Source organism: Nannobrachium achirus (assembly GCF_963921795.1).
Source record: "Nannobrachium achirus genome assembly, chromosome: 24".
Classification (NCBI taxonomy): Eukaryota; Metazoa; Chordata; class Actinopteri; order Myctophiformes; family Myctophidae; genus Nannobrachium; species Nannobrachium achirus.
Genome location: NC_137831.1, coordinates 28,180,015 through 28,207,287, shown reverse-complemented (window position 1 = coordinate 28,207,287; position 27,273 = coordinate 28,180,015). Strand labels below are relative to the sequence as shown.

Genomic DNA, 27,273 nt, shown 5'->3' with positions numbered 1-27,273 from the left:
TGCGTCGCATCACGGCGCGTTGTGAGCTTGTAGATCTGCTATTTTCAAACATTTTGTCCTTTTACTTTTGGTACTTTAAGTACATTTTGATGCCAATACTTTCATACTTTCACACAAACACATTTTGAATTCTGGACGTTTACTTGTAACAGAGTACATCTACAGTGCAGTATTGATACTTTTACTTAATTACAAAATGTGATTATTTTTCCACCTCTGTTGCTCTCTGACGCTGAGCAGCTCCTCGCGGTGGGGAGACTGATGGTGCTGATGATGTATTTAGGAGCTCAAGAGGAGAGAGGCGTCGGACATTCCACAGATTCTATCTCCTGTAGACAGCAGCAAAAAAAAAACTCTTCCCCCTATAACCAGGGACGTGCTGGGCCCCTGATTCAGCCCGGGAAAAAAAGAGTTGGAGAGGCCCTAATTGCGCGCTATAGAGAGAGATCTCTCTCTATAGCGCTGCTGCTACTCAAAGATTTGCCATTTCAGATCATGACAAGTGACAAGCCAGGGGGCCAATTACTGTACATGAGTTATATTTTGTCGCTGTCGGGTGGAAACCTTGTATGTCCAAAACCGTTTGTTTTGTATTTATCATTTTAAAAATGATCTAAACTATAGTGAAAACAGCCGATCTACAAGCACACAACGCCTCGCACCGCGAGGCGTTGTGTGCTTGTAGATCTGCTGTTTTCACTACTTTTGTGCAACGGTCTTGTATGAAGAAGCAGGGCTTTACTTTGCGAAAAAATGTACAAATTTGAAACTTGGAGATACAAGGTTTCTGCCCGACATAGTTTTTCCTAATGGCCGGCCTGGACCGGCCGGTAATGAACCAGCCGTTCGGGAGTTGTCCCGCTTTTCCCAATGGCCAGCACGTCCCTGCCTATAACCTTTGAATCCGTCTCCCGTTTCCCCCCTCGCTGTTTAGATTGGATTTTATGTCGTCTAATTCGCACTTTATGATCACTTTTTACGGGAAGAGCGATGGTGTCTTCTGCTTATTTTACCGGCGACCCGTGCTGACCTCTCCCGCGCTGGCCGACTTAGGAGTTGGTTGCCTGTTTCTCTCTCACACTCTCTCTCTCTCTTTCTGTCCAAGTTTCACAGTCACACACGCAGCGCGGTGCGCGCGCAAAGGCTCACACAAATACACAGATACACATCGTACCCTAGCTCACGCAGAACACACACACACACACTAGGCCATGTGAGTACACAGTAATACAACACACGCACACACCACACACACACAGGGGCGTCACAAGGGGGGGAAAAGTGGGAATGAGTTACTAGGGCCCAAGGTGGAGGGGCCTTAATTATTTAATAATTTTGCTATTGGAAAAATAGCAGATATACAAGCTCACAGCGCGGCACCGAGTGCCAGGCTGCGAGCTTGTAGATCTGCTATTTTTGAAAAGTCCTGAAAATGTGTGCAAATCTTTGAATATATTTATTTTTTAAGCAAACATTTGTAACTCAAATTTTGCTTCTGTGGGTCCATGGAACTAAATATTTTGAGATGGGGGGTCCGTGGCCAAATCATTTTGGGGGTCCTTCACATGAAAATGTTTGAGCACCACTGACATAGACACAAAGAAGGATTTGAAATATTCAAAGACAAAGGCACAAATGTTCAAGATTTTTCAAAAATGGCTGATCTACAAGCTCACAGCGTGGCACAGAGTGCCCACTGCGAGCCTGTGAACTGCTAAGCACAAAATAATGCATAATAATAATGCGTTCCCAGTCTAAATGGTTAAACCCCCTCCCCCATTCATGGGGTGCCCGCAGTGAATCCTTGTACCCAGGGCACAGAATTTGGTGCGACACCCCCGCACACAGACACACATCGCACCCTAGCTCACGCAGAACACACACTACACAGTAATAGAACACACGCACACACCACACACACATACACAGAAGTCTCTGAATTCATACATCAACACACTCACCGACCCTACTCTTTTCCCAACATACACCCAACATGTAAACATGCACGCACGCACGCATGCACACACACACATACACACGGCTCTGAATGCATACATCAAAACAGGCACAGGGCCCTACTCCTTTCCCAACATATGCTCCGACATGTAATAGCGTATGTGCGTGTACAGTACACGCGCGTGCGCGCAGAGACCCAAGGGATTTGGGCACAGATTCACATGGAGGCCTGTCAGAATGTTGATGCTAACTGTTAACGTTGAGCTGCGATGTGACTTTAAAAGGGAAGCATGTGTTTGGAACGGTCAGAAATGATGAGGTGATGTGGACATGCAGATGCACTCAGCCACTCTATCTCTTTCTCTCTCTCTCTCTCTCTCTCTCTCTCTCTCTCTCTCTCTCTCTCTCTCTCTCTCCCCTCTCTCTCTCTCTTCTCTCACTCTGTCTTCCTCTGTCCTCCTTCGCTTTCTCTCTTCCTATCTCTCTCTCCCTCCTCTCTTATGCCCCCTGTATCGCTCTCCGTCTCTCTCTCTCTCTCTCTCTCTCTCTCTCTCTCTCTCTCTCTCTCTCTCTCTCTCTCTCTCTCTCTCTCTCTCTCTGTGCCTCTTCTCCAGGCACGTGCACACATAGACATCAAAGGGGGCTCGAGCCCCTGCCCTTGTATCCATCTGTAAAAAGTGCCCTCTCCAGACCAATGGATGCAGTTTTTACTAGGGTGAAAGAAGTGCAAATGCCCCTCTTTCCATGCCATACCTGAAGGCAGCATTCAAGAGAATATCCTTGTCCAAACTCTCCTGAACTTTGAATGCAGCATCTTATGATGAAAGAATTGCCCTCTCTGTGTAGAAATACATGCTGTTACGCCACATCTCCAGTGTTGACTTGATTATGCTTAGTTTAGTGTGGTATTACACACCGAAAATACCTGACCTCCAAGCTCACAACGCGTCGAGCTCGGAGGTCTGCTATTTTCGATATTTTCCACCAAAAGGCCTTTTGGATATTTCATCCCCTGCCTCTCTAACATTCTCTGCACGTCCCTGCTCTCTCCTCATTCCTGTCTTCCTGTCCTCTTCTCCTCTCCTCACTTCTCCTCTCATCTCCTCTCCTCTCCTCGCTGTTCCTCTCCCTCTTTCTCTCCGTCCCTTGCTCCCCCCCCTCCCCGCCTCTCTCTCTGCCTGTGGCCCAGGATATGAATGTCCGAGATAAGAATGCAGAGTATTTTTGGCTGCGGATGTCGTAAGTCCTGGATTGTAAACAGACTTGGCTGTTATGAGCAAAGTCCGCGAGGACCGTTGACGCCTCGCCCTATAGGCATTTTGACATTTTATTTGTCATTATGTGCATCGTACCTGTTAGCTCTTATTACAGAGAAAGATCGGTTGTTTTACACGCTGGATTGTTAAGGCTCTTAAGGGTGAAGAGCTCCTAATACTGTACAAAGACAGTGAGATTGAACATCAGTAGAGGACATACTTAAACACTTTGGGTGCTTAAGGTACAAGGTGATGGGCTTAAACACTACATCAATACAGAGATGTACTGTATCACATCTTCTACAGCAGGGCTCTTCAACAGGGGGTCCGGGACCCCTAGGGTGTCCTCAGAGACTACAAGGGGTCCTCCAAATCGTTGTGTGATGGAAACCTTTATTTTATATTAACCACTTGAACCCTGGCATCCATATTCGTAGAACTTTGGCCAAAAATAACAGATCTACAAGCTTACAACAAAGGTCAAGTATTAATTAAGTATTGACGGTTCAAGTGGTTAAATATCTGAAATTGACATGAATCCAAAATATACTGACGATCGTGCTGTCAAACAATGAAACTATATATGGAATCTATGAAAAGGTTGTTCATCTCTCTCTCAACTAAGGGGTCCTTGGCCGGAAAACATTGAAGACCCCTGTTCTACAGGTCAACAATGGATTGCACAATGCACATACTGTGTAAGGAGTGGTTCTTATAGCTTTGTGCCTCGCTGTGTGCATAGGCATAGGCTGCAAGTTGCATATAATGATGCTATGAGAATACTCCTTAAAAAACTCAGAGGGGGCAGTGCTAGTGAGATGTTTGTCACTGCTGGAGGGAGGACTTTTAAAGCTCTTTTAAGAAACTTAATGTTCAAATTCATGAAACGTTCGGATGTATCTACTAACGGCATCATTGTGGCACTTTCAAGCCCCCTTATGAGCAGTTCACGCTATACATCCAGACTAAGGGTACACTGGCTAAAATGCCTGTGTGTTTTTCCTGTGGGCTAAGTTATGTACTATTTATTTACATTTTCTTTTTGATTTTTATTGCCTGTTGTGTTTCTTTTATGTCTTGTACACTGTTTTATGTCTTGTACCCTGTTTTATGGACCTGAGTCCCTAATAAAGATTGACTGATTGATTGATTGTGTCCTGACAGTCCTTAGGAGCACTGCCTCAAGGGCACTTTGATTGAGGATCAAATCAACTTCATTGTCACATCCTAGGTTTTTACAGGTGTAAAGAAGTGGGTGAAATGTGTTTTTTGTGCAAGCTCCATCGCTTTCACTTTGTTTCCAAAAAGAAGTAAAGAAAACGTGACGCGGCAAAGCAAGGAGGAATATAATCAACCAGTAAAGAAAAACATGAGAAACTACTCGTCTAGGATTCTCCAAAATCAGGAATCGGTGTGGGACCCCAAAAACCCATGCAGCTGCATCTAGCAGGCATTCCTCCGCTGTACAAGCTGTCATCCACCACCTCTTAAACCGGACAGGGGTATTGCGAGCAGCACGCCTGGGCCCCAAGCCCCACTTAACGGGTTGCTTTGCGCTTTACGAAGACCGCCCAGTGCCGGGGTGGACAGGCTTCTAGCATGACACACCCCATGGATCATTTTTAATGACATTACTGACAAGGGAATCGGGATGTATGGGCAGCTATAGACGGCTCATCAATATGTACGCGGACAAAGACTTGGCCTTGTCGGTGGCACATTTTAGGTTTTATTTTTTACTCTCCATCATAATGTTCTTATTTTTATCATAAGACCAAATTTCTGAATGTCAAGTCTCCAGGTTTTCTTCAGAATATGTATGACACTTATTTACTACCACACTATGGCATATTAGGGGTCCAACTAGTACTAGTGGTTCTCAAATGTTGTATTTGCAAGGACCCCCTTAAAGGGATATTACACTTTCAAAGTCATTTTATCGTCTAATCAGGCTTTTATGAACACCCTGAACAGTTTTTAATTTGCTTGATTCAATATTTAGATATTTGATGTAAATGTTACCAGGCCCGACACGCCCAGGCCCTCTCCACATACACACCCATTGTAACTTCAAACTCCATTTTAACCATGATAGATTCATTAAAAACACCCGTTGTTTTTTCTGTTGACTCATACTACCCTCCTAATACGTGAGCAGGCCGTGTTTTTTCGATAACTTTTTTCATTAATTTTTAATAATTATTTGGGAAAATGAAAAATATTTAATACAAAAATGGATTATTAAAAATAAATGAAAAAAGTTATCGAAAAAACACGGCCTGCTCACGTATTAGGAGGGTAGTTTGAGTCACCAGAAAAAATAATGGTTGTTTTTAATGAATTTATCATGGTTAAAATGGAGTTTGAAGTTACAATGGGTGTGTATGTGGAGAGGGCCTGGGCGTGTCGGGCCTGGTAACATTTACATCAAATATCTAAATATTGAATCAAGCAAATTAAAAACTGTTCAGGGTGTTCATAAAAGCCTGATTAGACGATAAAATGACTTTGAAAGTGTAATATCCCACGCGATGCATTTGAACACTCTCAGAGTTACAGACCTGTTATGATCATTCAGTTCTAGCTCTTTGTGTTTCTGGTGAAACTATTGCCCACTCATGTTGTACGTCTGTGGGAAAATTAGAATTTCGTCAAAGATGTCCATCACAAGCCAGCATGGTGATGAGCCCTGATAGATGGCTAAGGCTCTGTTGCAATCACGTGGTTTTGCCATCAATATGACGTCGGGATTATGCCGAACTTGCACCGTTGGAGTGTGAGTGTGGAGGGGATTTCAACTGACTCAGTTGAAATGTTATCATTGCACCACTTCCTCTTTCTCATTATAAAGCATTGCACTTTTCTCTCTATGATCATTACTGTGCTTGCTGCTCATATTGAGTTAATATCATGACGTCTTTTTATTTCCTTTGTTAGTTCTTCATAATTGTGGTAATATTTATTTGGGTTTTCTCAGGAAATTGAAGCAAATAATCAGGAATCGAGAGGTTTTATGTCAGTCAGTCATACACTTGCGTGCGTGCATCACAGTGTGGATTAGTAATCATATGGCTCTTTTCCACGAGGAGGGCTAAACCAGAACCTGAAGCCAAGCTCACAACATGTTGTGTTGTGACGCATTGTGAGCTTGTGGAACTTATTTTTTATATATATATTACACATTTTTTGTGGCTTTTCTGCCTTTGTTTAGATAGTACAGTGACAGGAAACAAGGAGAGAGTGTCACACAGCAAAAGGCCGTCGGGCTCGGGAATCGAACCAGAGCCCAAATTAGGTTCTTAGAACCAGTGTGGATTTTGACATTACATTTTGATTTAGTTTTAGTTATAGTCTTACATGTATGTATTTTGATGGGCCTTGATCTACAAATAGCCGAGCTACAAACACCAGAGCTCAACCAAACATAAAATTACTTGTCTTTTAGTTCTACTAGATTTCTTCCCCACCAGTCCCTCCCTAACATTTTAGTCTAGTTTATATTTTCTCACGAAATTGCCAATATATTTAGTTTAGTTTTAGTCATCATAGTTTAGTTTTTATTTAGTTTTTGTTTCGTTTTCGTCAGTGAAAAAAGGTAGTCGACAGAAAATTTAGTTTTAGTCTACGAGATCAACACTGCTCAGAACCTTATCTGAAAGAATAACAAATCCCGAAGTTGTGAGACAAAAAGAGCCAATTATTAATGCATATGGATACAGGTACCGAAGCTGAAGCACATACAAAATGGGGGGAAAGATTTTGTGTAGATCGTGTAGAAAAAGTGCATAAAGTACAATTCAACTAAGGTTGTTTTTGTAGAATTTAGAGTAGGCGTCTAATTTTGCTATTGCTACTTTTACTTAAAGGGATACTTCACTTTACATCAAATATCTAAATATTGAATCAAGCAAATTAAAATCTGTTCAGGGTGTTCATAAAAGCCTGGTTAGACGATAAAATTACCAAAAGTTTTTTTTTGAAAGTAAAACATTGGAGTACTTTTTCCACCACTGCATCAGAGTGCAGGAAGAAAACCTGTTGTCTTTGACATTGCTTGTTGTGTTGGATGATTGATGAGTCACACCGATAGCACACGCATGCAGGCCTGCTGTGGTCAGTGGTGGAAAAAGTACATTTTTTTCAATACTGCAATGTCGAAGTACTCTGTTACATTTTACGATAAAATTACCAAAAGTTTTTTTGAAAGTGAAACATCACTTTAAGTAAAACATTTGAGTACTTCGTGAAAATGTGTGCAAATCTTTGAATATATTATGTATTTTCAAAGCAAACGTTTTTAACTCAAATTTTGCTTCTGGGTGGTCCCTGGAACTAAATATTTTGAGATGCGGGTCCGTGGCCAAATACATATCATTTTGGGGGTCCTTCACATGAAAAGGTTTGAGAACCACTGACATAGTAGTCTCTCAAGAACAGACTTAACTGAGCTCCAGTTAAGTGAAAAGGACCTTTTCTTTGACGATGGCTGGCCAGATTGCTGACACAGAAACATAGGTTTTTCAAAAAATCTTAGAAGGATTCAAAAGACACTAAGAATCGGGTCAAAATTCTAATTTTCAAGATTTTTCAAAAATAGCAGATCTACAAGCTAGCAGCGCGGCACTCGAGCGCGGCACTCGGTGCCGCACTGTGAGCTTGTATATCTGCTATTTTTCAATAGTTAAAGCATAAGCATACTCTGTTACAAGTAGAAGTCGGGAACTCCAAATTTTGTTGAGTAAAAGTACAAAAGTATCGGTATCAAAAATGTACTTAAAGTACCAAAAGTAGAAGTACTCATTATGCAGACTGTCCCCATTTCACAGGTTTTCAAATGTATAACATCTTTTGAAAATAGTGAGCTTGTTGTAGAGCGTCTATTTTCAAATGGCCAAAAATGTCCCGACCCACACACCGCTTTACACCACTGGCTGTGGTCAGAGCCATTCTCTGACCACCACACTCACATTTTCTCTCCAATCTGTGATGTCCTTACAGGGAAACGGCTGTCCGTACGTGGCATGGGCATGTTTTACAGAAGTGGCCATCGTTGGCCGGGAAGAGATAACGCAACCATGTTGGAGGAGTGACGACAAAAGGTAACGTCATAAGCGCTCCCCTCCCTGTTCGCTTCCTTCCCCTTTTTCGTAGAGTCATTTTAACATAGAAATTAGTCATTTTTACTTTAGTTTCAAACACTGGGCAGCTGAGTCATTCAAGGCCAGGGTACTCATACATTCAGTACAGTACAGTACAGGAAAGCCTGGTCAGATTTGGCATCACAGTTTGGTTTGGTAATCAGTGCAACTGAGGTCCAAATTGCTCAGATTGGTGCAGACTGCAGGGAAGATCATAGGAGTAGGACAACTCTCTCTGCAGTCCATTTATGAGCAGACCACACTAAGACAGGCTCAAAAAATAGTGAGTGATGCTGCTACTCATGTTTTACATGGATAATTTGTACTTCTGCCCTCTGACAGAAGATACAGTGAACCTATATGGCACTATATCAGGTTTAAAAAAATCATTGTCAACTAAAATGTTGAATGAGGCTCTGAAATAGAATTGACAGTGATATTGACTACTAACTACTTTCTGTGCACTTGTGTATTGTTGTGTCCCCTCTCTGTATATATTTCTAGTATTGTCATTGATGTTAGTGTGGCTGCAGTAGGGGTGAAAGCCCAAGCAAAATGTCCCTTGTGGACAATAAAGTTTACCTTGACCTTGACCTTGACATGCTGTGGAAGAAGTATTCAGATAGCAATATCACAATATTAAAAACATACTGTATTACAAGTAAAAGTCCTGTGTTCAAAATTTGACTACAGTTAAAGTATAAATAGGGCTTAATTGGTCAATGCACGTTTTATAAAAATTCAAAGTAACATGCCATTAAAAGCTTTCAGGTAATTGTAGTTGAGGTAAAAAAAAAAAAGTACAATACTTTGCCTCTGAGATGTAGTGGAGTATAAAGTATAGCTATTTTTTGTTTTTCCTTACTTTTCAAGTAGTCACTGAATATTCTTTTTGAATCACAGGCACGCTTTCTGTGTTGCCGGCAAAAAATATGTGTCGGTTGAAAATGCACTGTTTTGACAAACACAGAGCGAAACTCAGGACGCTAAAAAATATGTGACGTCATTTCATGTGTTTCTGGCTCCGGGGGGTGATTAATTTTTTTCCTACACCAGATGGGGCTGTTCGCTAACAAAAAATAACTTAAAGACGTGCTATAGACGTGTCGGGCGTAAAAAAAAAGAAAAAAGAACAGTGCGTGAGTGAGTGCCATCGGCGTAGCCAAGGGCGGGCCTGGATAGGCCTAGGCCCACCCATTTCGTTTTGTGCCCACCCAAAAATAACTAAAACATTTGCGGCGTGATGTGTGACGCGGCGATGCGTGGCTACTGGCTATCTACTGTAGGAAGCAAAGAAAGACACCACAGTCAATTATGTCAATAATTCAGTCAATTATGAAGCGATTTCTAAAATTAAAATGCTTCCATATTGCTTAGGAAGTCGACGAAGTCCATGACGAATGACTGTATTATGTCCCTGTAAATATTTAAACGTTCGCTATTTTAAAATAGCCGATGTACAAGCTGTCACATCTGTGTCCAGTCCACCCACATTGTGCCAGGCCTAGCCAGTTGGTAAATCCTGGCTATACGCCACTGGTGAGTGCATGTCCTTAGTTACTTTTCCACCACTGCTGACATCATGAGTAGAATTGGTACACACTGGGTTAGCTGAGTCATCCGAGGCCATGGAACTCATTTAGCCATCCATACTGTGTCCTGTGAGCTTAGAGAGGCTGGGTGGGGGGTGAGGGGGGGGGTAAATCTATAGGAATCCCATTAAGCGCTGAGAAAGTCTAGACTCGTACTGCTCGGCATCCAAAACACTGGTGTTTTATTACCTTTCAGGCTGCTCCATCTCTGCACAGAATAAACACTGATTCGGGAGGCTTAATCCCCCCCCCCCCCCCCCCTCGCTGGAAATGTTAGCGTTTGTTTGAAACGCAGAGTAAATCCTCTATTCCTTTAGTCCAGCTATGCGATCCCCGGGTTCTGCTGTGACCCGCGGCCAGGAGCTTGGTGGGAAGAGCAGTAAGAGGCTCAGTCTCTCTGTGTCTGTGTGTCTGTGTGTGTGTGTGTGTGTGTGTGTGTGTGTGTGTGTGTGTGTGTGTGTGTGTGTGTGTGTGTGTGTGTGTGTGTGTGTGTGTGTGTGTGTGTGTGTGTGTGTGTGCGCGCGCGCTTGCGCACGTGAGAAATCAAACGAAGTAGGTTAGCGATCATCGCCGTAAGAGATTAAAGCCATGCAGAGATGAACCTTTTGAGGGCATCGTAGGCCAATGTATACAGTTTGTGTAAGACCCGAAGTATAAGGTTTTGCAAAGCGTATTCTTTTGTTTTTAAGTGGTGCTCAACAAGTGCTTCTACAAGTTGTTACTTTGTGTGTACTATCTGTCTGTAGCACGAATGCCTTAGCTGATCACTACACAAATACAACCAATATCTATGTATTTGTCTTTCTGTGTCCCCTTAATGCCCACATTAAGATCCCTGATGTCATCAGTATAATGTATGCTAGGCATAGCTATAGTATATGTGGGTGGATCATGGTGACACATTATTCTAGGACTTTTCAAAGGTTAGTGAAAAACTCTGAATGCTGGCAGTGGCGGATAGACTATGTTTTAACTCTGGCAGACAAATTAAAGTACTTCTACATGAAAAGTATGCTACTAGTATGCTAGTAGTAGTTAATTAAAAGTTGAGAAAATGTATTACATATGAGATTAATAGCTCAGGGGCTGGGGGGGTGTAAAAACGGGGAAATTTCGCTCTTTCGATGTGTCATCCTTTCGACAACCAGCGTCGGCTGTTTAGCTACTCACCCGCATCACGGTTACTGAGGTTAGGATTAAGGTTTGGGTTAGGTTTAGGCATAGAGGTTAATATTCACCCGCCTCGGCAGGTTAGCTACTCACCCGTGTCGGCAGGTTAGCTTATGCCCATATATACAGTATAGGTTCTGGACAACCGCCTCTCCAAACGTCTCGGCGCCAGGGCGCTGTACACCCTTGAGTCCTCGCCGATGTGCCCGCCAGGCATGAAGCCGGTTTGTCCCATGTAGGGCATGACCATATATGTGCATAGCAGTTGAATCCGCGATTCTGGACAACAGGATCTCCTTATATGCCTATATATATGATATGCCTATATATGGCTGTGTATCGGTTGGATCAGCGGTTCTGGACAACTCAACCGCCTTACCAACCGGCTATTGGCTGCCAACGGTCACGTGGAACCGCAGGGATACATGGGATAATGTGGTCGGAGCCTCCCGAAATACAGCACACGAAGAAGAACACAGCCGGCTGGTATCAGCATAGTTGGCCACTCCCCCCGCAAATGTATCATCAAGTTTAACATAAATGGGACCATATTTGCTCAAAACGCATATCATGGTGATTGAAAGGGAGTTTTTCACTAGCGATAGGAACCATAAAGTATTTATGACAACGTTTATTATGGTTAGAAAATCAAAGGGGAAAAGGAATGGGGTCCAATGTAGACAAATTATTTTTGGTACCTCGCGGGGGGGAAACAGCGCAACTAGCGGCCAAATATAGGACGTTTTAGTTCCGTATTGGATTCGTTTTAAATCGGCAGAACTATAACCCTGGTTGGATGGTTCTTGAGACACGCTGCAGACGGACACAGACAGTGTCGCACAAGCATTCACGAGTCTCATGGCGCACTCGCTCTCTCACGCACGCATGCACGCAAAAACAGCGCACACATACACGCATAGTACTGTAATGTAACACTAGCTGCAGCCTGCCAATTTGATCTATAATTAACAGTATTTGCGACACCTGTGTGTGATTTGCTTCAAGCGGCTGGTGAAAAGCCTATTGAAATGAATGGACAGGCTTCTAGTTCATATACCGTATACAGTAGCTCAATGAAATAAACTCATCAAAGGCACCTCTTTTGCAGAATTTGTCCTTTCTACAGTCCAGTTATGATATGATGTGACATGTATGTTCAGTCTAGTTTCTGAAACATAGATATATTTACACAACAGTGTCAGTGTAGCCGTACCCCACACACTGCTGTAATTTAGGCCTATCATGAGTTGTGTGATCAGGGGCGTCACAAGGGGGAGGAAAGTGGGACTGAGTTACTAGGGCCCAAGGTGGAGGGGCCCTAGTAACTTTAGCTATTGAAAAATAGCAGATCTACAAGCTCACAGCGCGGCACCGAGTGCCGCGCTGCGAGCTTGTAGATCTACTATTTTTGAAAAGTCATGAAAATGTGTGCAAGTCTTTGAATATATGTATTTTTTTACTTTGTAAATCAATTTTTACTTCTGGGGGGGGGGGGGGGGGGGCTGGGGGGGTCCCTGGAACTAAGTATTTTGAGATGAAGGTCCATGGCCAAATACATATCATCTTGGGGGTCCTCGACATGAAAAAGTTTGAGCACCACTGACATGGAAACATAGGTTTCTTGCACACATTTTCTCATTTTTTTCAAAAATAGCAGATCTACAAGCTCGCAGCGCGGCACTCGGTGCTTCGCTGTGAGCTTGTATATCTGCTATTTTTCAATAGTTAACATTCATGGGGGGCCCGTAGTGAATCTTTGTACCCAGGGCCCAGAATTTGGTGTGACAGCCCTGTGTGTGATGCTAATAACTTTGACCTTTATGGATAGATATGGAGGCAAATGACTCCCACAGTAACCTTGCGCTAATGAGACGTCCCAGGTGGAAGAGATTTAATTACATTTACATGCGTAGTTAGACCATCACTCTTTCCAAGGTAAATTAACACAGTTCAAGTGGGTGAAATACACTTTAATTATTTTACATAATATACTGCAAGTGGCGCATTTGGAAGGAGTACAAGAGGAAAAGCTCCCTGAACCCAGTGTTAATTTCGTCTAAAATGTTGGTTGACTACCTTTTGTCACTGAAAATAAAATAAAAACTAAGCTGTGATGACTAAAACAACAACATTATTGACAATGCCATCAAAAAAATATAGTCGCTTGGCTGCCTGCGCAGTGTTACGCTACGAAAATAGCCGATCTACAAGCTCACGGCGTGTCACGGATCAGTCACACACAGCCAAGAGGCATTATCAAAATGCATAATTGTTGTGGGCTCGCCTGAAAGTCCAGACCAGTATGTTATCTTCATTATTCATAGAGTTCCGTCGCGTGAGTTCCGTCGCATGAGTTCCGTCCCGTGAGTTCCGTCGCAGGCAGTACAAATTGGCCCTTAGCCAATGAGGTGCAATTGAGGTGAGGAAAATCTGGGATTGGTGTTAGCTGGAGTATTGATTGAGCGTCACATGACAGTTAGCACGGAGCAGAATAGTTTATTACTGACATCTTAGTGTTGTGCCAGTTACTAGAAAGTGGGGGCCCACTTGCTATACCCTTGCCTTGCGGTCCAAACAGCAGGGCCCCCTGGTTTGAGAACCACTGTGCTACACTAAATGGAACAGAGCCTTCATTAGTATCATTGGTAACACCTGCTAAGTGTGAATATGGAAGAGAGGCCCAATTTCTGTCCAATATGGCTGCTTTGCATAGGGCCTATCCACCTGTTTCCGCGGGAGTTTACTGGAGATTATTTGGACCTGTTTGGACCACACTTCCGGTTTAACAGCAGACATACAAGCTCACGTCGCGTCGCAGATGCAGCCTGTTGTGAGCCTTGTAAATCACACTCGGCTGCGGCGCCGGAAGCTCGGTACAGCGTCTGCGCAATGCACTATGGGGCGTTGGAAACTCGTGGATAGAAACACTGTTTTTTGAGCCGTCAAGTTGTTGAGGGGTGTTGCGTGGGTATAACACTTTGAGCCGGAAGCTTTCAGTCCTGGACACCATGGGATGAGAGAGTTGGTGGGAACAACGAGCATTCCTGTGTTTCCTCGGTAAGTAAGTACACAGTGCTGAAGCAGAGACAGGGAATGTTAGAGAGGTAAGGTCTGACATTTCTAAAAGGGCCTTTTGGTGAAAATATTGAAAATAGCAGACCTCCAAGCTCACAACGTGTTGCGCTGCGACGCGTTGTGAGCTTGGAGGTCGGCTATTCACTGAACTAAGCAGGGCTAATCCAGTCAATACTGGATATGTGGCGTAACGGCATGGATTTCTACATAGTGGTCAATTCTTTCAACATTAGATGCTGCATTCAAGTTCAGGAGAGTCTGGAAAAGGCAATTCTCTTGAATGCTGCCTTCAGTTATGCCATGGAAAGGGAGCATTTGCATTTCTTTCACCGTAAGGAAAACTGCATTCATGGTCTGGAAAGGGCAGTTTTTACACATGGGTAAAAGGGAAGGGGCTCAATGTCTATGTGTGCACGTGCCTGCTGAAGCCAATGGTGGCAAAGGGATTGTGTTCTGTTAAATCACTACAGCCTCGTCGTCCCACTGTGTCACAGCAGCCTGCGTGGAACTCTAGAGCAGTGGTTCCCAAACGTTTCAGCTCGACACCCAAAAGAGAGATTAGACGTTTGCCAGGAACCCAAACTAGTGGAAATGGCAGATGTACAAGCGCACAACGTGTCGCTTCACGCCGCATTGCGATTGTGTAGAATCGGCTATTCTTAATTATTATACTATTTTATTTATGGAATGTCTTGTCTATTTAAATATATGTATATTATTTAAAAATTGGCATGTGGCCTACAAATGGGTCCCGACCCACTAGACCAGCTCATGTACTGTAGGTGCTTGCGGGTTTCACCAAATAGTCGACTTTATACAGTAACCAAAGCCGCCTGGGAGAAACGCAAGGCCCTGTGCGAAGCAGCCCCTCCCACGAGTGAACATTTGCACGCACATGCGCAACATGCGCGGACGCGCACACATTGGCACACACTATAAAAACATGCAGGTGATGTGAAACCCTTTTCTGTGGCTGTGTATGTATCTAATAAATGCAATGTATGGAATTAGGCAGCAACTCTACTAACGGTAAGACAGAATGTAGCATGTTTATTCTGCTTGTTTTATTTTACAACGCCACTATACGTATAAACTGCTGCATAGTGTATTTAAAGAGGTGGTGCCATAGTGTTGTACCTGTTTGTCTGTTTTGTATGTGACTATGGAGTTAACATTACTCTAATAGAGTATGTTATGGTTATAATATGCAAATATGTCTTCCCTGTGTATTTTTGGTCAAAAGGCCCAACTGAAATACACTGACGTAATGACATCATAACATCATCCCCTCCCCTTTTTTACCACACCTCATGTACAGTCCTGTTACTTTTAGCACTGTGGTGGAATTCAGATCAATCAATAATCAAGAGAAAATGAGGAGACAAGATAATTATTAGTTGGTGGTGTGGTCAAGTTTATATATGACATGATATCATGGACAGAAGTACAATTATCACTCTGGACAGTGGTAAAAGAGTTCTGCCAAGAAGAATGGTCAAACACTAGAGTTATACTGTGGCTTCAAGGCCTCTGGAACGAGCTGTACCATAACAAGATAGGCTTTACCAAAACAATAGTTACTGTCTGAGGCCCACTGAAGGCCTCTCTACCCTAACTATCAGGTATTAGTATCATCATAAATACCTAGATATTAATATAATCAATGAACACATGATCTACTCTATAACGTCACACATAATCAATCATGATAAACTCTAATCTACTGCAGCACCTTAGTTCTAACCTCATGTACAGACCTGCCACTTTGTTATGCTATGTGTAATTGGGTTAGGGTATCTCTGTTCCCTCTTTTGACCTGAAAACAGTCAAAGTTTTCCTGAAAACTACAAACGATGGAACTTGCACAACTTATTCTTTTTTTCTCCACCCAATTCCATACACCTGTAAACCTGTGATGTGACAATAAAAGTGATTCTGATTCTAAAATTGTACAGTCCCTCCCCACCTTCTCCCTCTCTCTCACTCTGCCCTCCTTCTACGAGACGTCCCCTTCTCTCATGGTCTTGTCACTGCTCGAGTGGTTATTAAAAAACCTGTCGCCTGCGGTCCCGAATACGCACCCCCGCAGCTGACCCGGGAACGGCGCGTACGTTGCGACGGGGACCCAATCCTGTCTCAATCAAACAAATCACGGAGCGCGCGTGTCCCAGTGGCCCGGGCCCCCACTTCTCCCAGTGCTGTCCCACTTAAAACGCCAGGGTCACAGGAAGTGTTCAATCCCCGCTGGGAGCGTGATGAACCGCCTCGGAACACACTGTGAAAACCCACCGAAACGTGCCGAGAATAGCTGATCCGCGAGCAGTGATTGATTTTGACAGGGACATTTGGATTTAGTTTTAGTCAAAGTCTTGAATTAAATTAAATCTGAGTTTTAGTTTCATCTGAAAAGTTTGAATCTATCTTTAGTCGACTAAATGCCATAAGACTTTAGTTGACTAAATCTACAGTTGATTTTGTTGACTAAAATGTATTTTGGCAGGCGTTGATGGCGTCGTAATGGTTGATTTTACTCTTGGTTGCATGCTGAAACTAGGCAATCTACAGTACAAGCTCACAACGCGTTGCAGCGTGACGCGTTGTGAGCTTTTAGATCTGCTATTCTCAGAGCGCAACTCTCGAGCGCAACCAAACATAAACTGACTTGTCTTTTAGTTCTACTGGATCTCTTCTCCACTTGTCCCTCCCTAACATTTTAGTCTAGTTTTTATTTGTCGACGAAATTGTCAATATATTTAGTCTATATTTAGTTTTTGTCAGTGAAAATAGGTAGTCGATGAACATCTTTCGTTATAGTTTTAGTCAACACTTTAGTAAATAAACACTGTCAATCAATCTGCAAGCTCACAAACGATGATTGCACAGGGCCGATATGACAAATAACTTAAAAATCAGGGGTCTTCAACGTTTTTCAGCCCGAGGACCCCTTACCTGAGAGACAGATGAAGCAGGGACTCCCATATTATTGTATAAAATTGTATTGCCGATTAAACTTTTTCCTAGATTTCATAGATGGCTAGGGTTAGGGTTGGGGTTAGCACTGGCATTAATGTTGAATTCATGTTAACGTGTATTTTCAGACGTTTAAACTTGACCTTTGGCTCTGTACGTGGTCTGCTCTTTTTTACGTCTACTACACCAAACCTCTTTGCCGAAAATAGCTGATCTACAAGCAGATGAATTGATGCAGATGTTGTCAAATATTAAGTAAGAAAGAGACGAACATTGTGAAAATAGCCGGACTACAAGCTCTCAATATGTATCTGTGGAACAGAGTCAAACTAAATGTAATGCCTACAATTCCAAGTGCTTGTCAGGGTGGGGGTCCCCAGTTCAAATAACTTTATTTTGGGGTTCACGGCCTAAAAAGTTTAGGAACCCTTGCATTATAAGAAAAGTTTTTGCAGGTGTATTGAAGTAAAGCCCAAATACTGTCTGTCTCTTTGTGCGTCAAGCTTAATTGCCTGTGACTGCTACAAGATTGCCACCCCATCTACCCACACGAGGAGTGCTGTCCCACTTTAAAACGGCAGGGCTACTGGACGTGTTCATCCCACAGGAGCTGTAATGAAACGCCTCCTTCACCCCCCCCCCCCACCCCCCCCCCCCTCTCGTCTTCCTCCTTCCTCTTCGTCACACGTTTAGAAACGGCAGCGACATATGGTGTTCATTAGTCACTTCTACCAGGGTGGGGGTGTGGCCGGGTGGGGCCACTAGTGTGTGTGTGTGTGTGTGTGTGTGTGTGTGTGTGTGTGTGTGTGTGTGTGTGTGTGTGTGTGTGTGTGTGTGTGTGTGTGTGTGTGTGTGTGTGTGTGTGTGTGTGTGTGTGTGTGTGTGTGTGTGTGTGTGTGTGTGTGTGTGGGGGGGGGGGGGGGGGGCTATTGGGGTGTGTGTGTGTGTGTGTGGGGGGAGGCCGGGGGGGGGGGGGGTTCTGCGTGTATGAGAGTGGCTGAGAGGGGGGGGGGGGGCTATTGGGGTGTGTGTGTGTGTGTGTGTGTGTGTGTGTGTGTGTGTGCCTTGACCTGATGAATAAGGTCCAGAGGTCAAGTTCATGAGTTTGGCGTGCGTCGAAAATCCGGGGCAGCTTATCTCTGTATACGGACAACTCTATAAGGCCCCGCCCCTCTGCCTTCACTTTGACTGTGTGTGTGTTCGAGGAGGAGGGGGGGTCCATCTGTCACAGAGTCCAGCATCTCAGAGCGTCTCCTGCCTGCCACCACACACACGCACACACACACACACACACACACACACACACACACACACACACACACACACACACACACACACACACACACACACACACACACACACACACACACACACACACACACACACTTTTTGTGACACTTAAGCCCATTTAGGCCATCACTGCACAACAGCTTAAGTTGATTGTGGGATGATGCTGATGACCGTGTGTGGTTGTGTGTGTTTGGGGGGATTGTTATTGTTGTGGTGTGTATGGGCGTGAACATTTTAAAGGCATGTGTAAAAGTCATAGATAGATAGATAGTGTAGTAGAGGATAGTATGATCCTAAAGGCGGCTGTCTAGTCAAAGGCTCAGAGCACCGGGCTGCACTGCTTGAATTTTATGCTGCATCCAATATGATAGCCATGTAAACCAGTGGTTCCCAAACTTTTAAACTTGAAGGGTCCATTTGGCTCCATTTGTACACTGTCAAAGCTACAGACTTCTAAGGCTCAATTTAGACTCAAGAGAGTCCCTGAAGTCCACTTTGAGAACCACTGATGTAAACGAACACAGTCATTTACAACTAAACGTTGCTGTCAAGAATGTTTTTGAAAACATTTGAAGCGAGAAACAGATGACGCAATAACCTAAAATGTATTCTGTTCGATCAACACTAACTTGTTTTCCGAGGCAACGGTGTACCAGCGCAACACTTATTCACTAGGAAATACTTTAGACATCTTTGTCACTTTCGATTTTAACCACTTTAACTGTTATTGGTTAAAGCTTTGGCTATTCAAAAATAGTTGATATACAAGCTCATAGTGCTTGTAGATCTGCTATTTTTGAAAATCATTGAAATGTGTGCAAATCTTTGAATATATATTTTTAAAGCAAACTTTTGTAACTCACATATTTGCTTCTGAACAAAATATATTGAGATGGGGGTCCATGGTCAATATAAATTCTAGCGATCCTTGACATGAAAAAGTTTGAGAAGCACTGATCATAGAAACATACGTTTTTCAAAATCCTTTAGGACTTAGAAGACCTTAAAGAGGTGGTGCCATGATTTTTTCCCTCCTCTAAAACATGATTATCAGGTATTATGATTATACTAGGAGGAAGATGCATGGATGTCATGGTGGGTGGTGACCCAGCTGAAGTTAGCCACACCCCACAGTGTTGGGTGAATGGTAATTAGGGGAGGAGTTGATTCTGTGATGTAAAAGTATCTGTGTTTTTTAACTGCCACTTTTGACCACAAGGTGGCAGCCTCCAAGAGAAAACAAACGAATACCAAGAGAATACATAATTGCTCATAACTACCACACCAGGGGGTCCAATGATGTACTTTCAACCTCCTAGACACATGAAAAACAGAAAAAGTACAAAACTATGGCACCACCTTTTTAAATATAATCTGGTCCTATGTTAACTGACCTTGGTCCTGTATCACACATTGTGACGCGTTGTGAGATCTGCCATTTTTTGTCGAGGAGATTTGGTGTTGCCTGAAAAGGAACGCACCAAAGTAACTCAGGTCAGTTTTTATAAAGTCAAATATCGAAGTGTTTCTCGAAGCATCTCTGGACCTGCGTCAACGGCATCCTAGGGGTCCCACGGCACCCTGGGGTGTCGTGTGGTTAGAATTGTCATCGCAGGTTCTGCTCCACGCGGAGCCGCCGCCTATCAGAATGAACCGTGTGTCATTGTGTCATTATGTCATTACGCGTCCACTTACGGCAGACATTTCGTTGGCCCACTGACGAGTCCTCCGTGGCTGCTTCTTTGTCACATTTCACAGGCAGGATATGTCATAATAAAGATGTGGGAAAGGGGGAGGGGGAGGGGGGAGAGGGTGAGCAACAGTGCATTGTTGGCCATCCTGTGGCTTGGCTGTCGACCTGGACCGCAGTGTTTACAGTAATTCAAGGTTTGTTTGCGTGCGCGTGTGTGTATGTGTGTGTGTGCGTGCATGTGCACGTGCACGTTTGCGTGTGCGTATGAGGTTCCTCTTTATACCCGCCCAGTATCTTGAAACACGGGTTCAAAGTCGGGGCCACGGGCTGCTTTGGAAAGGTGATGAAAGTGTGCGTGCAGGCGTGCCCGCTGGCCTATACTGGTACAGGCGCATACCATTTAGGCATTGTCACATAGGCATGGATGCCTCGCGGTGTCGCCGGTTCGATTCCCGATCCGGGCGACCTTTGCCGCGGGTCACTCCCCATCTCTCCCCCGATTTCCTGTCGGTCTACTATCCTATCAATAAAGGCATAAAAGCCCAAAAACAAATCTTGAAAAAAAAGAAAAAAGTGTGCGTGCATACGTGCATGTGTGTGCAAGCACAACTAATCTCACAAACACGCTGGAAAGATCAGCGAACCATATATCTTGTGCACACAGTACACTGCTGACATAGTTTTCACGTGTTTCATATTATATAGTTCACGTGTTTCATATATTTTTTGAAATATTTAACTCAATGGGGCTCGAATAGGTCTGAGATATTATAATGCTATCTAGGCTGAAACTGTCTGAATACGGAGTTCCCTGACATCGGGTAGTGGCATAATGGCACGGACGTCATAGATTGGCCTCCAAGTACTTTCTGTCTTCGCCCATGCAATAACCCGGGAACCATGTTGGGAATAGAAGAATCTCCCAGAAGTAAAGTAACTATGGTTACATAACGTAACCTCCAGTTTGTGCCTCCATGACCTGCATCAATACCTTTTGTGCGCACATATGGAGATCCCTGATGTTCTCACTTATATACAGTATGGGCATTCTCATATAGGCCCATCTACAAGCTCACATACTGTATGGGCCGACGTCAATACCCATAATGGCCGATCTACAAGCTCACAATGCATTGCAATGCGACGCATTGTGAGCTTGTAGATCTGCTATTTTCAAAAATATTTTTAGACATTGAAAACATCCTGCATAATGAATACTCTCCACCTTTGGTACTTAAAGGCCCGCTGACACGCCCCAAAATTATGATAGTATGATACAGTAGGTCACGTGGTCTCTCCAAAGTGTACACAGTGTAATCTGCCCCTCTCCCCCCAACAACAGCTGACCAGTACAGTAACTAGTCTTAAGTACAGTCAATTAATTTGATTGGCTTATAATTGCGCCTTCCCACAATGACATCATAAAAACTTCTTAAGGTGACAGTACCCCTTTAAGTACATTTTGAAGTACATTTAGAAATCCGGACTGCAAAACAGAGTATTTCTACATTGCAGCATTGATACTTTTACCTAAGTGAAAAAAGAAAGTGAGTACTTTTTTCCACCACTGCGGTCGACCCTCAAGCTGTGCACCGGACATCCCGGTACAGAACCCCCGGCCCGAGCATGGAGCAAACCCCTGTGGAGAACCTACATCCGTAGCGGGACCTATACGCCCGCAAACCCGCCCCACCGCACACCCCAAGGAACCGGGGTGTCTGGTGTGGTGGACGTGCTGGGACACGGGGTCACTACGTTGAAGGCTGGTGACAGAGTCCTCAACCACAGCCAAAAAGGCAGGAGGCCATACGGAGTACACCGTATAGCCAAGGAGGACTCGCTCCACAGATCGTCTGAAGCTCTATAGGTCAGGCGTCTTCAACGTTTTCAGGCCAAGGACCCCCTTAGTTGAGAGAGAGATGAAGCAGGGATCCCCACAACCTTTTCATAGATTCCATATTGTTTCATTGTTTGACAGCACAATCATCAATGTATTTTGGATTCGTGTCAATTTGTGTTCAGATATTTAACCACTTGAACCGTCAATACTTAATAAACTTGACCTTTCATTCTGTAATTAGTTGTCTCTTTTTCCCCTCTACACCAAAGCTCGTTGCCGAAAATAGCCGATCTTCAAGCTCACAACGCCTCGCAGTGCGAGGCGTTGTGAGCTTGTAGATCAGCTATTTTTGGCTAAAGTTCTCCGAATATGGACACTAGGGTTCAAGTGGTTAATATAAACAATAATAATTTAAAAAAAAGTTTCTATCACTCAAAGATTTGTAGGACCCCCTGTAGTAACTCTGAGGACCCCCTAGGGGTCCCGGACCCCCTGTTGAAGACCCCTGCTCTAGATTACACCCAGGGAGCTGCTATAGCCAGTGGTGGAAAAAGTACTCAAATTCTTTGCTTAAGTAAAAGTATCAATACTGCAATGCAGAATTACACTCTTAAAATTGTTGGGTCAAAAACAACCCAAGTTGGTTATTTATGTAACCCAACACGTAACACTGTTTTGGACCAGCCCAACATGGGTTATTGCAGACCAACAGGGTTGGGTTAAGGCTGTGACCCAGCATGTTGGGTTGGGATTGTACAACCAAGTAATGGGTTAAAAGTGACTTTGCTGTTGGGTTAATGTGATACTGCTGATGGGTTGGAATCTAACACCCAAAAATGGCTTAAAAGTGACCTTGTTGTTGGGATTGTACGCTCATTCACATTAAATCTATTCATTTTTTTTTTTTACAACATTTTCTTCAATGAAATTTTTCATGCTTAATCTACTCAAGGAAGAATGCATGCGGAGTAAATTATGCATTTAGTCGTGGCGATATATCACAACTTTGAACACAACAGATTATGTGGTGCTTCACATTAAAAGAACAGCAAACCTGTTTGTATGTGTTAGTCTGGACCATCTTAGTCATGGTTTCTGTTTCTGTAAGCAACTATGTTTTTTTATATATTTTTTAATTAGGGATTATGACTGGGCTACATCCACTGCGATCATCTACAATACAATGTTGTTTTCTCTATCTAAAACCATAAAATAATGGAAAAGTTTGTAAAAAATATCTGTTTGGGAGCACAGTTGCATGCTGGGTAACTGCCCACCCACTTAGTTTAACCCAATAGTGGTGCAATTCACAAACCAATGTGTTGATAGACAGAGAGGGTGGGTCTATTTTAACCCAAGTTGGTGCAATGCAGTGAACCATGTGTTGGGTAAACTCGAATTCAAAAGCCTATACCAACACTTGGGTTATGAACTCAATGCATTTTATCTGATGATGTGGGCGGGCCATCCATAGCCCAACAGATGGTTTACTAATTTTAAGTATTTTTAATCCAATGTTTGGTCAAACTGACCCAACCTTTGACCCAACAGTGTCAACCCAGCAAAAGGGTTGAACATTTGACCCAACATTTTTAAGAGTGTACCGATACTCTGTTATGTAAATTGCTAAATAATAATAATAATTTAAATTGCGAAAATGGCAGATCTACAACAAGCTCAGAGCGTGCTTCATCGCATTGTGTTGTGCAGGGATGTGCAGAGAATATTAGAGAGGCAGGGGCTGAAATATATTAAAGGGCCTTTTGGTGAAAATACTGAAAATAGCAGACCACCAATATTGAAAATAGCAGACCTCCAAGCTCACAAAGCTCACAACAGCTTGGAGGTCGGCAATTTTCAGTATTGATACCACACTGAACTAAGCATGGATTTCTACACTGAGAGGCCAATTCTTTCAACATAAGAGGCTGCATTCAAGTTCAGGAGAGTTTGGACGAGGCAATTATCTTGAATGCTGCCTTCACGTATGACATGGAAAGAGGGCATTTACATTTCTTTCACCATAGTAAAAACAGCATGGTCTGGAGAGGGCACTTTTTACAGACGGATAAAAGGGCAGGGGCTCAAGCCCCCTTTGCTGTCTATGTGTGCCTGGTGTTGTGTAACAGAGTTAAATTAATAGGCTACTGATTTTAACGATTGGGGTAAAAAAAATGTTTCAATTAGGGGTCCGTGGCCTATCAAATGCCTATCAAACCGAGGGTCTTCAAATTCAAAAGGTTGTTCTCAAGACGCTGCTGCGATGGTAATGGCCTCCGACCTGCCACTGTTCTGGTCTACACAAGAAACGTGGAGGGAGCCGTCTCTACTCATGGTCAGCACTGCATCAATGTAATGATTGTTCTCCTCAGGCTCCAGATCACGCAGCACAATCTTGGCCAGTCTTTCCGGCTGCTCCGTGATTCGCTGGTACAGCTCCAGGCAGACGGAGGAGAGTTGGCCCCGCCCACTCAGGATGTGATGGCGGCGTGCGGGGAGGGGCGTGCCCGACGGCAGGAGCACGCTGAACACCTCGGATCCCGATTCGTGCAGCTCCTTCACTAGAATATCCGAGGCACAAGCATCCACGGTGACAGACTCCTCCTCCAGGGAGGGGCCATCTTTGCCGACCAATAGGCCCGCCTCGAGGGCGGCGCCCACTGCGATGACCTCATCGGGAGGGGCCGAGCTCAGCAGCTCGACATCGGGTAAGAGGTCGTGGATCATCCGCTGGAGGCGAGGGATCCTGGCAGAGCCGCCACAGAGGACCACCTTGCTGATGTCACCGGCGGAGAGGCCAGCCTGCTCCAGCAGGGTTCTGATTGGCTGAATGCTCTTATTGAACAGCGACAAACAGAGAAGCTCGAAGCGGGCTCTGGAGACGTTGCATTCGAAGTCCATGCCGTCGTGAAGAGAGTCCACGAAGCAGTTGGCAGAGCCCACTGTGGACAGGGCGTGCTTGGCTACGTCGGCGCCGTTCATCAGCTTCATCATGGCCCGGGCGCTACCACTCACGTCCTGCTTAAATGACTTCTTGAACTCGGCGGCAAGGTGCTGCGCCAAGGCCTGTGTGAAGCTCTCCCCTCCGATGCTGTGGTCGGTGTGTGCGCTGAGGACCCGGAACATTCCGCCGCTCACCTGCAGCGCCGTCACGCTCAGAGACGTCCCACCCAGCTTGTATACCAGCACGTGGCTCTTGCCCGACGGGCAGTCCTGTCCGATGTCGTACGCCAGCAGAGCAGCGGCCGGTTCGTGGATGAGTCTCAGCACGTGAAAGCCTGCGGCCTCCGCTGCCTCCCTCAGAGCGCTCTTCTGAGCTTGTGCAAACTCAAAGGGAACGGTGATGACGGCATCAGTGACGTCCGAACCCGCGGCGGACTGAGCAGTTTCTCTCATTTTGCGGAAGATGAGCTTGGCGACCTCCTCCGGCGCAACATGTTTGGTTTTCCCCCCGGCTGTGATCTCATAACGAGGCGTCTCCCCTTTGTTCACCACTGGACATCTACTCTCTGCTCTGTGCTTCTGTGTCTCCGAGTCGTCGAAGCTTCTGCCCAGCACCTGTTTAACTTTGACCACAGTGTTGTCAGTGTTGTGCACGCGGCCCTGCTTGGCTGCAATCCCTACGACCTGTTCAGCGTCCCTGTATCCCACTACAGCTGGAGTGACCCTGTCACCTGCATCATTAGCAACTACATCAGCTCGGCCATCCTTAAATACCGCTACGCACGCACTCGTGTAGCCAAAGTGCACTCCAATAGCAGCCATTATTGAAGTAAGGTTTCTGCGGCTGTGATCCATATAGTAATAGTATAGGCTTAAATAGTTAAAACAACCATAGCCGTGTTGCCATGGTTGCTATGGAACTCCATATATAGCCACCTCCATATTTGGGCAAGACTCACACAGGACTCAGATTTAGTCATCATGGCTGACATCATAGTAATGTCATTGTGTACATCATTGAGGTTGCTAGTTTAAAACCGCCGTTCAGAGCACACAACAGGATTGTTTTACACAGGGATTCGGTGAGATTTCTATAAGAAGAAATGTATTGGACCGTATTGGATCTGAAAGGAGGAGAACGCAGGACATTCCATCATGCCTCTGTAGTAGTGGCACACGAGGTGTACTTCTTAGGCGGGCGCTGTGATGCCTACAACCTGGATCAGATTATTCTGCGTGTCTTCAACACAGTGACTTTGCGCTGGGCAACTCCATCCCTGGGGACTTACTGGAGACTTCAAATTGAGATTCCCCCGAATCGCTGGTACCACACAGCTGCGCTGATAGAAGATATCATTTACATCTGGGGGGGACTGCCACACTGCGTCATACTTTACGCATTTGACGGTAACACCCACAGATGGTTTAAGCCGGAGATTTCTGGGACTATTCCAGAGGCGAAGTATGACCACTCAGCATGTGTCTTGGGGAAACTCATGTATATCTATGGAGGTTACAAAATGTGCGGTGGATACACCAACAACATCGACATGTTGGACACAACCACAATGATCTGGTCTTCAATTAACACAAGAGGTGTTCCACCATCTGCTTCATCAAGGCACTCTGCCACCTTCATGGGGACAAAGATGTTTCTGTTAAGGGCCAATGTGTGCCATAGGGACTACAGTATCAAAGTGTTTGACACAGAGACCAACAGCTGGCTCAGCACGACTTCTACACAGCTTTTTCCAGCAGGCCATGGTGCCTGTGCCTACAATGGAGAGCTGTATATATATGACCTTTTTAATTTGATACATGTCATATGGAAATTCAATCCGGAGACCTTCTCCTGGAGAAAGCTTAAGCCCAAGGGGAATGGTCCGCGTTGGAAATATACCATGAGCTGTTGCGTGGTGGGAGGTTGTTTCATCTTCTTTGGAGAATGCCCATTGGATGAACTTTGTATAGTGTACATATTAGACTTAAACTGCAGTCTCAAGAAGCTGTGCAAGCGAGCATTCATTCAGTACGGTCTGGATCTGTCGAAACTCAGCCGACGTGACATCAGGTCTGAACTGGAAACCGTACTGGAAGCCATGAAAGCGGTATAAGAAATACTGCCTAAAAAGATTTAAAAAACAACCAGCCTATCAACTCTTATGTCAACGTTCACCTACTCAATGTGTAAAGGACATGTTACAGGTCTGTGACTCTGTACAAATGGAACCAAATGGACCTGTGAGGTTTCAATAAACAATGAGGATTTTACAGTGTACATATTGGTCCCAGAGATAATAAAAAAAGCTTGGCCCATGTGACCCTGGGCGCAGTGTTAATTTCTTTCTGA

At 44.3% G+C, this 27,273-nt stretch overlaps 1 protein-coding gene across 1 annotated transcript; it reads right to left on the bottom strand.

Annotated features, from left to right (window-relative positions):
- Positions 1-24,227: 24,227 nt before the first annotated feature.
- LOC308280000 (heat shock 70 kDa protein 14-like) lies at positions 24,228-25,745 on the bottom strand (the record flags this gene model as incomplete). The annotated part of the gene is made up of 1 exon (XM_080720239.1): positions 24,228-25,745. One exon carries the CDS (start codon positions 25,743-25,745, stop codon positions 24,228-24,230), a length of 1,518 nt encoding a protein of 505 aa, XP_080576365.1.
- Between the last annotated feature and the right edge of the window lie 1,528 nt (positions 25,746-27,273).